The 11,036-nt window shown below is 47.2% G+C and overlaps 1 protein-coding gene across 1 annotated transcript; it reads right to left on the bottom strand.

The window, feature by feature from the left end:
- Positions 1 to 4,699: 4,699 nt before the first annotated feature.
- Positions 4,700 to 6,493, bottom strand: gbp (glycogen synthase kinase binding protein). The gene has a single exon (XM_070966461.1). The coding sequence runs from the start codon at positions 6,386 to 6,388 to the stop codon at positions 5,873 to 5,875; it is 516 nt and encodes a 171-aa protein (XP_070822562.1). The 5' UTR covers positions 6,389 to 6,493; the 3' UTR covers positions 4,700 to 5,872.
- Between the last annotated feature and the right edge of the window lie 4,543 nt (positions 6,494 to 11,036).

Here is an 11,036-nt window from a genome sequence, read left to right as displayed (position 1 = left end):
ACAGAAACGACAGGAAGCCCTGAGACATGAGAGGTTAGTGAGGAGGACCCAGATCGCCTCAGCACGGTGAGAGTCCACCTGAGGCACAGGAAGGTGGGACTACTTGTGAGCGTCTGCACTGGACGCAGGTGGAGCGGCAGGTGAGCCTCTCTCCAGCTTCAGTTTCTCGATGCTGAGACGCAGGATCTCCACATCCAGCTCCTTCTGCCTGGTCTCCTCCTTCTTTATCTGCAGCGTCAAGCGGAGAGTTTCAGCGGACTCTGACTCAGGCTTCACACCTGCCGCCTCACCTGAATCACCTCCGGCCGCGTCTCGCGCGGGCAGCACACCTTTCTCCACCAGCTTCTTACATAACGCCTGCTTTAGCTCGGGTTTACGGTCTGACTGAGGCAGCTCCACCTCATATATGCGCGCCAGTTCGCGCAAATTCTCTTTGTTGCATTTCTGAAGTTTGTCCCGAGAGGGACAGACGACAAAGTCTTGGGGTGGAAAAGGCATAATTGTGTCCCGGAAGAGCGGCAGGAAAACTCAGCACGAGTCCAGACGAGTAAAAAACAGAGGAAGAAGAGCTCAAACCACATTTATACCCTGCTGAGGAGTGGCCTGATCGGCGGGCAGCTGCCGGTCCAATGGCCGCCTCGTCCCGGCACATACCTGCAGTAAATGCACACACCTGAGCCCCACCTGACGCACGTCACGCATACTTCCACACTGTGAGAGGAAACGTACATCTGCAACAAAACACCATGACAACTCAGATATAAGCAATAAACACGGACACATTCCTCAGGCTGTACTGAGGAATGAAGTACTTTTTGTACTCAGCTGTGGTAATATGTAAAATGTACTTTGAGTATGCTGTAAATACTTGTTTATATACTTAGTTATATTCTATTTTTTGTTATATTAATCTATTATATCATATGTATAATACGTTATAATAATACATATGTATGTATTATTATAACGTATTATACATTATAATACAGATGATATAACTATACATTTAGTTTTACTTAGTTACATTTTTATTATTGTTCCTGTTGTTATTTTTTGTTACTTTTTGAAACAATTCTCGTACACAGTCTGCGTTTGTCTGTATGTTTAACTGCCAAATTGGAATCAATAAAGAAGCAGTCTAAGTCTGAGTCTGAGTCTGAGTCTGAGTCTGAGTCTAAGTATTACTAACAGTGATGTATTAAGATGTTACTCTTCATATATTCGTCGGCACACTTGTCTATCAAAAGGAGGTTAGCAGTAATAGAAGATGAAGCGTGGGCCTCCTCTTCATGTGACTGGCCTGCAGCAGTTTAATTCTACATGAGAACATTTCTCGTGAAGTCTTTCTAAACTTGGTTTCAGACTTGGCTTTGAAGCTCTCTTTGTTGGACTGCTGTGTGGAAACAGGTCGGGTGTCGGTGGAGCTGCTCTGGTGTTCTGGTGACGATGAATCAGCAGCAGCAGCAGCAGCAGCAGCAGCTGTGCACTTCACAGCTTTAAGGTGTATAATTAAAAACCTGCCATGCTGTCGAGCAAGTTGAACACCTTCTCATTTACGTTCGTACAGGAATTCATTCCTCTGAAAACACTCCGACCTCGTTGTTGTTCAGCACGTCAGCTCAGCTCACAGCTCTGAGCGCAGTGTGTGACGCTGTGACTGAAAACCAGCTCAAACCTCCGCTCAGGCGTAGCGCTGCCTCAGTCTTTACTGGAACCTCTACTGCCTTCATAGAAACAGGCCGCTGTGTGTGTGTGTGTGTGTGTGTGTGTGTGTGTGTGTGTGTGTGTGTGTGTGTGTGTGTGTGTGTGTTTGTGTGTGTGTGTGTGTGTGTTTGTGTGTGTGTGTGTGTGTGTGTGTGTGTGTGTGTGTGTGTGTGTGTGTGTGTTTGTGTGTGTGTGTGTGTGTGTTGTGTGTGTGTGTGTGTGTGTGTGTGTGTGTGTGTGTGTGTGTGTGTGTGTGTGTGTTTGTGTGTGTGTGTGTGTGTTTGTGTGTGTGTGTGTGTGTGTGTGTGTGTGTGTGTGTGTGTGTGTGTGTGTGTGTGTGTGTGTGTGTGTGTGTGTGTGTTTTACGTTCTGCAGCTTAAATCACATAAATGAAATCACAGATGTGTTTATTTTACATTCAGACATCACGTTTCAGCCGCGCTAGCAGCTAAAACATGATGTCAGACTGAATACTTCAGCCTTATTGGACAGATTGTTATGAACTCTGTTTCAGACACTCATGGTTCCCAGATGATGAATCCTATTGATGATCCCTCAATCGATCTCCTCACACCATCATCATACCCTCAGCTGTCCTCTGTCCACTGCTAACAGACCAGTCCTCTCCTACAGGACGGTGGACACGATGCAGAGGACTTCAGCTGAAATCTTAAACATCCATCCATTTGTTGTCCTGGACCAGCTGGTGGTGGCAGCTGGCTCTGCACCGTCGTCCAGGTGTCCCTGTTTTCAGCCAGATGAGACTCATAACCTCTGCAGGGCGTCCTGGGTGTAACCGGATGTATGTGACGTTATGTGACACCGTTTTATCAGTAAACCTGCTGATACTTCAAATTAGTCTAATTTGGTTATTTCTCATGAAATATTATTAAAGAGAGCAAGTGCTCCTCAGTGTGGTTCAAAGTTCTTATCTCTCCACGCTTGAAACATGCTGAGACGTCACACGTTCATTCGTGACTGATGACCCTGATGAAATCTGTCAGTGATGGATGTGTGATGGATGAGAGGCTTCTGTTCGTTCAGTCAGAGGAATCAAGCAGCAGCTTTAATGGCACAGGTTTGATTTTCATGTGCAGGCACATGGAGAGGAACACGAACGCTCCATCAGACGTCAGCTCAGGTCTTAGAGAGCCGTGAGGCTGCAGTCCTTCAGTCCTGCTGCTCAGCTGGATTTTCTCCCTCCACAGAATAACCAGCCAACAGGTAAAGATTACGTCAGTGAGCAGACACCAGAGTCTGATCAGTGTTTTAGAGATGAGAAAGCTCACACATTGTGTTGCAGATTTCTATTTTTATCTTGCATTTGTGTTGCGGTTGCGTCAGTGGTGCGCTGGAGCCGCGTGGGAGGCCGACCTGCAGAACAAAGCTGCCGCCCACAGTCGAGCTCGTTCACGCTCACATTCAGAGCGCCGCGCTGAGAGGAGGCCCATCCTTCCCTGAGTCCCACAGACGATGAAGGTTAAGCCTCCTCCTCCTCCTTTGCTTCACCACCCTGAGGTGCAGCTCAGCTCCCTCAAAGGTGATTAAACACATTCGTCATTTATTTTAAGGGCAGCAGGAGGGACGCTTCAATAAAGCTCAACATGACACATTTAATGGGCCTTAATGAATTTAAGCGTTTGAGTGTTTCTGTGAGACTTTTAATCAGCTGATTTCTTTTGGAAAAAGGTAAAACAGTCTTATATTATGTGACGTTTAGTGGAAATAAAAGGACTGACCTCCACCTGCTCACTACTTTAACCATGTTTATCATTGTTGTCGGTCAGCTTTATTTTGAAAGTCTAACCAGACGTATGAACATTAATGCTACTTTGACCTCAGAGCCCTGCTCGTTGAAAAGTGATGCTGCAGGGTTCACAGAGCCCTCTGAGGCGATGCTACGGGGTCATGAACAAACGTCCACGTGTTGCATATTAACAAATATACTTTGGTGATAACAGTTAAAACGATCAATCAACAGAAGAGAAACAGATATTTTAAAACTAATCACCTCTGGGTTTTGATCTGTTTACAGACTAATCAATCAGAAATAACAGATGGATCATTAACATAAAACGTTTTAATGAGCTGCAGTATGTCGGCCTGGTGCGAGCGGCCTGCTCCTCAGTGTCTGCAGATAATCTGAGTTCAGGAGTGAAAATATCAAACTTCAGAGGGACGAAAGCTAGAAAACAGATTTTAACATCTGACCAAACAATTAAACATATCGCTGTAAATCCATCAACTGTTAACCAAAACCAGCAGATGCGCCCTGCTCCCAGCCTCTGACGTGCTGCTTTCTGCTTCCTGTCAGAGGATCTGAAGGCGCCGCCGTGGATTCTGGGAACATTTTTTACTGATTCGACATTTAATGACTCAGATGTTTCTTCTGTCTCCTTTCGAGCACGTTTCACCTGCGTAAGCACTGTGCTGTGCAACTGAAGCTCGCCTCGCTTCATAACAATACTTCTAGTTGGCCTAAATACTCCTTAAATAAATCCTCCTGACACACATGTGAGCAGTTCCTCCTGTGTGTGTGTGTGCGTGTGTGTCTCAGCATGAATGAGGATTTGTCTGGGATGTGATCATCTGGAGGCCGAACATCCGCCCAGAGACCCCAAACATGATGTCAGCTGCCCTCTGGGCTCCGTCTGCTGCTGCCGGATGACGACGCGCGCCCTCAGTAACCGAGCAGCAACAGCAGAGGGAGCCGCCAGGGTCCACATGCAGGACCTGGACTCGGTGAGTCCACCCGAGAAAAACATGTTTTTCACCACCAGCGTCGTGCCTGCACGCTGGGATCCACCGGGGGGTGTGGGGGGTATTTATAGGCTGTTAATGAGCATGTGTCCTTCAAGACCACGTTGTCCACACTCATGGCCTCAGAGGACCAGGAGGGACACACATTTTCACATGTAGGACAAGTCAAAGCAAAACAAGTGAGAGGAGTTCTTCTCCTGCAGCAATGAACACAAGCTTACAGAGGTTTGGAAAAACAAAAATGAGTTTATTAAGACAACAAAAAAGGCCCTGAAAAGTCAGGAACATTATCAGATACTTCGTTACGAAGCGGTCGAGGTGAACTTTCTTTACACAGAGAAGAAACAAATAGAAAACAAACTGAACTCCGGTCGGAATTCAAACAGGTGAGAGCACCACAGAAGTGTTGTCACGTGACGGCGAACTTTCCCCCAAACATCACAAACAAGCAGTTACACATCATCCAGACCCCGTCAGGAAAGGGCGTAGTTCCTCCCCTGCCCCACTTCTCCTCCACGTGTTGGCTGTCCATGCTCCCCTGTGAGAGGAGAAGAGAGGAGCTGCCGTCCGGAGGAGCAGCGAGGCGTCCTCAGATCCTGAAGCTGCTCACTCAAACATCAGCTGAGAGCACAGCCCAGCTCCTCCACAGCCTCCTCTCACCGGTCTGTGTGGCTGAGGTCGAGTGAACCAGTGAAAGGAGCTGCTCCCAGGTCAGTTAAAGGACAGACAGGAGGGGGCACTTCCCCTCTTATCTGCACAGCTTAACATCCAGCATCAGATTGTAAACAAACGGACATCTAGACCACCCAACCCCCACTAACATGGCCTGCTGAGGCAGGGGGTGACGAGCCGTGAGCAAACCTCCCTCCCCCCGAAACACATCAACAAATTCCGGGATGCAGTGGTAAATAAAAGAAAAGGCTCGGACTTCCTGCCTCTGCTCGCCGTGACTCAACCACCCATCCACACGAGGAGAACAGCCATTGTTAGGACTCACAGGACTCCACCTTCACAGAGCCCCACACAAAACACTCCGCGGCGTCTTTTCACTTCACACCATCGGAGGTCAACGTTAGCCTACAAATAAAGGTCAAATGTCGGCTTTCTAGCTAACGTAAAGGGCGGTTAAGTGTGTTTTGGCGGCTCAGACCTCCACTGCACCCCGGACGTCTGACCCACACGGAGACATTCAAACATAAACAACGCGGCTCGTTAGCCGGGCGGCTAACAGCGAGCTGGCTAGGCTAACTGCTAGCCAACGTCTCGTAACAAACGTTACAGCCAAATCGATGAAAATTGGTGAAATTAGAAACATAGCTACCAGTCCTGTGAAATTTGATTCTAAACAGTCTCGGGTTTTGTGTCCATCCGGGGAGGAAACCCCGTCCACGGTCCGCCCGTCACGGTATCAGCACGGCACATTGTCCGTCGCCTTGGGGAAATCTCCACAGTCTGCGGCGGAGAACTGCAGCCTCCTCACGGCCTCTTTAATCAGGTTCCCCGATAAAATTAACTCCTGAAGCAACCGGTGCGGATCGTCCTCCTCCACGCTGATCCTCTTTTTGTTCCACGGTTTGATTTGGTCCCACTCCTGGTCGCTGTTAGACCCGGGGATGTTATACGGGCTTGCCCTGCTGCTCCCCCGGTGCCCCCGGTTCCGCAGCCGCATGCAGCAGCCGTTGCGTTTCTGCGCCGGAGCCGCAGCGCTGCCGCTGATGATGGCCGCCGGTTTGACCCCTGCGCTGCTGCTGCCGGTGAGCCCGTGCAGGCACGACATGGAAACCGACACAGTCTTCTGGTGGCCGCCGTTATTGTTGTGGAGCTGCAGCGCCTCGCCGATCCTCGACACCAGCGCGTCCACTTCTTTGGAGTCGACGGTGACGGACTGCTCCAGAAAGATGTAGTTCTCCTTCCGACAGGGCATCGTGGCGGATGTTTTGTCGGGGTCCTGCTTGTATTTTTTCGGGTGTTTTTGTGGTCGGTACGATTGAGAGCCGCCGGGTCGCTCCTCGCTCTCACCACGCCGCTCGGCAGTAACCAGCAACCCGAGTTGATTTGTAAACAATGGGTGACGCGATTTGGACGGTACCATTTTCCCTGCAAGGGGGAGGGGGGTTGTGTAAACCAAAATACGCTGCAGGTCAAACACGAATCACGCAACGAGTCAACCGGCTAACATTTTACAAAATTATATGGTTATTCACAAATCCGCAAAGCAATAGTTGAACCATAACGCTGCTGTACGTGTTCTTATGAGTGAGCTGACTTCCCGCCTCGACCTGACCACGTTGCGGCGGTGGTCTGCTCCCTTCAAATGGACATTACATAACTCCAAACTGTCTGCTCCTGTCTGTCCAGGCAAAACAAACAAAGCGCGTTTTCTCCATGAAACAAAATGGTGAAATCATGTTGAACCTCCAAAACACAGCGTCTCGTTTTTCTTTACTCAAGGCTCCAAACACGTTCATTTGTGAACAAGCACGTGATGAAATCAGAATATATGTTGGAAGTGATCAGAATAGGTTGTGTAACCGCACTATCAAACCCAGTGTTGCACCAAAAGTTGTGAGCCAACAGGGAATTTCAGTGATACTGCCACGTCAAATATACTTTATCACACACTTTTTTTATCAGTGCTGAGAGCAAAGATGGCATCTCCATGGCATTAAAGTAGGATCCCAAATTTCAGCTGCTGTAAAAAAAGAAAAACACATGTGACTCCGCTGATGCTGATGTGCTTGGATGGAGCACAACTGTGAAAATGTGCTAAAGGATGGTAAAACATTTGCTGTGCAGCATTGTAGCCCAAAGCCTCAGTATCTGATCAACTGAAGAATGAGAGATGTAACACACAGTGATGCTCTGTCTGTGTCGAAACGCTTTAAATCTGATTTCTGTTCAATCAGTCACACATTAGTGCCACATTTCTGCTTACTGAGGACATATGATGCGATAAAATGTGTGTGGTTGGACAGCAGAAGAGGTCTGTCATGGGCCTAAACGCACGGAGGCGGTTAGCAGCTGGCTGTGAATATGAGGTGTAAACGTGAGGAGCTGCCTCTGGCACCCAGCATGTATACAGTGACAATAGGAGTGGAGGGGGTGTGTGTCTGTGGGAGAACACAGTGTACATTTCTGTTTCTGAGAAGCAGCACCCTGGCTAAACCTGACGCTCCAGTCAAAGACAGAGCCCTCATGGCCTTATAAGGAGCTACTATCACTGCCACCACGTGGTACGTGAGCCAATCAGACGGCCTGCTGAGGTTTCCTGTGTGTCTCAATGGCAGCAGGAGTCCAGTCATACTGGAATCCAGTGAGGTTGTGGCAGTTAGTGGTGATACTGAAATATGAAACTCAAGTAAACTGTCATCACTTCCTGAAACACAAAACAACAGTACACAGATGACTTCAATCCAGGTCTAAATAAGCACTTTAAAGCGCACAAATAAAATCTATTTCCTGAATAATCTCACCTTGCTTTACATACGCTGTCCTATTTATATCAAAGGTGCATTTATAGATCATGTGAGCTTAGATTACATCCCACAGTCCATATATGAGGTTTGATATTTCACACAGCAGGCGTGTGTTTGGTACCTGATCTGCTGCTGGTATTTGTATTTGTCTGGTTCTAAAAATAAAAACTTAAACTTTATTTGAACTGAGCGTTAGCCCAGTTTAAAGTGTTATACAGGTGAACGACACAGTAATACAAACACACTGAAACTCTCAGCTTCTTTACGTCTCATGGAGTGGAGCACTTTTGCTTGCTTGTGGGGGAGGTGTTGGCTCTCTGTATGTTAAAGAACATGGTCTCCAGCTGCTTTCTGTCTCAGGCTTTGTTGGGATGTATATAAATAAACTGAATTGCACAGTCAAACATGTAACAGCAGAGGAAATCTTAACCGAAGTGGTTTTCAACTATAGACTCAGACCAGAAAACTGTCAGCCTGAACAATATGAATAATTTTTATCTTGGAAGTTTCTGCCAAATAACATACTTTGACAAAATAATCTCACAACAGTTCAGCAGTTGTTCTCGTTGTGCTGATCCTCTTCATCTGCTGAGGAAGAGGATGAATCAAGAATGAAGATGAAGGAGAAGTCTCTGGACTCCTCAGAGGAATGGAAACTTGAACATCTTCAGTTGTTTTCAGTGGAAAGCTCCAGAACAGCTGCTGAGCGGCCTCGTGAGGAGGTTTGTTGGTTTGTGTCTCTCAGGTCAAGAGTGAAGTTTTTACTCATTTACGGTCGTTAAGTTCAGAGGAATCGCTGAGATAACTGAGGAATTTAAAGCTTTTTAACCGTAATCTGTTTCAGCATACGTCGCCTTGACTGGCCAAAAGTAAACAGCACAGAGACTGTTGTGGTTCTTCAGGCTGTAGACAAAATAAAACACCTCACAAGCAACAGAGTAACCCAGAAACGACACCCTCATAGAATGAAACCTCCCAGCCGAGTCTGAAGAATGTAAAAACATCAGCTTTAAGCTGCTGGACTGGAACGCTTGTGTTTTAAGGTGCTCCTGTTAGTGTGTCCACGCCCTGCACAGAGCGTCTGCTCGTGCTTCGACGCTAAATGTAGGGAATAATACCTCATCCATTCCACGCTGAGAGCCTCTAAACGACACAAAATCAACACTGAAACAGACAAATGTGATTAAGAAATCAGCAGAAACGACTTCACAGTGTTCAGGTAAACAGAGAGGATGTCTAAATGGCTCTGAGAGTCACGTCTTCAACAGCCCTCCTCCCCCCTCTGGTCCAGCTTCCACTGCTGGAATCTCTGTCTTTACACCGAGAAGTCGGTCCACAACACGAGGAAGTGAGCTGGCAGAGAAGTGGGTCACACACTTCCTCAGCCTTTCATGTTTTCCTGTATGTGAGTCAGCGGTGGTTGTAAACAGCTCTGCAAATACAATTCCTGTTTGTCTGCGCCAGCAGCTGCTCTCACAAGTTCCCTGAACCCACCGTCACGGCAGGAAACGCCATTCGTGACCTCATCCTCTTTCTTTGTTTGTGAGAGCGACTGTAATCCTTCAGTGTGTGTGAGATAAACAGGATCATTAATAAGATGAATAAACCTTTCAGATAACAGCACACATGGAAAACACTGAGCAGCTCTGTTGGTCCCTGTAATGACCCCGTGGGTCTGGATCACACTCTGAGCTGCTGAGGGTCCTCTGGGTTGAGAGGCAGGGTCTAAATAAAGAGGTGAACGGTGGATCAACAACAGTCTTACAGTTGGTGTTGAAACAGAAACCCAGAGGTCCAGTTTGAAGAGTTACCAGCTTTATCTTTTGAGTCTGATATTTGCAGCCATGTTAGCAGCTGTGTGAGGCTGGACTTCGGCTTGTAGCTAAATGCTAACTTCAGCAAGCTAATGTGCTCACAGTTAGCTCCAAACACAGTGTGCAGTGGGGAAACTTTGACCTGCTGGTGGTGCTCAGTGAAAAGTTAAAGATCACTGAAGTCATGAGGATTCATCCTCTGGGCATAATGAACATCTGTACCAACGTTTAGAGCATTTATTGTTGAGATACTGCAGTCTGGATCAAAGTGGTGGACCAGCACTGCCCTCCTGCTAGCAGCTGCTAGCATGGCTAAAAGCTGTATGTAAACAGATTGCTGATGATAGCATTGTCTGGTAGCGTTATTGGTTGTAATTCATATAATCAGAATTTGGTTATAATTCAAAGTATTTTGATATGAAATGTTACACAGTAACACGGATTGTGGGTGTTGTTCACATACATCATGCTGCTACCACAAATACTCACTAGAGCAGCAAATGTGGATTAATCCGCTGCTGAAAATAGTCCCTAACAAATTTCCTCATGTTTCTCCTTTTGCAACTGAACTGAACTCCGTGAATATGTCCTTGTGAGACAGTCACTGGTCCACTGCAGGTCCACTGCAAGGTGGAAATGCTCATAATGTGTCTCGCAGCATATGAAAGCGGCATACGCTCATGTTAACAAGGTTAAACAGTAGATTTTCATTAGAGGGGGTCATTAAAGAACCAATGGGCTGGGAGCTACAGACAGGGTGCAGACACATGAACACGTCGCTGTTCTGGCTCTGCACATGGCAGTTGGCAGGAGAGAAAACACTGAATATATACTGTCTGATCTCTTAGAAGCTGGTTCTTGCCACAGTCGTGCCGTCTGACTGCCTCAGCTTCCAAAGCTTAGATCCCAGCTCCATGCAGTTTGTGTAGCTATTAGCTGCTGTGGCTAATTTGAGAAGTGTATCTTTAAAGTGGGACCCCTCTTGGCTGCTACAAATCCTTTAAACTTTCCATTTGTGATCATTGTTCTGACTGTCCATACTTTACTTCAGCAGGCGTTCATGTGGTGCCACTGAAGCCGGCTGAGCTGAATGGAGAGTGAGCAGAAAAGAAAACAGGCCTTTCAGCCAGAGGATCAACTTTGACAACAGTTGGTCGGCCGCCAGCAGCTCGGGTTCATCGAGTTTGTTTCCTCCATTCAAAGAGAGAGAGAGAGAGAGAGAGAGAGCGCGAGCGAGCCATTTTTATATCGCCGCTCTCTCAGATGCACCTCTCTCTCTCTG

This window comes from Chaetodon trifascialis, chromosome 7 (assembly GCF_039877785.1).
Source record: "Chaetodon trifascialis isolate fChaTrf1 chromosome 7, fChaTrf1.hap1, whole genome shotgun sequence".
Classification (NCBI taxonomy): Eukaryota; Metazoa; Chordata; class Actinopteri; order Chaetodontiformes; family Chaetodontidae; genus Chaetodon; species Chaetodon trifascialis.
This window is presented reverse-complemented; position numbering and strand designations above follow the sequence as displayed.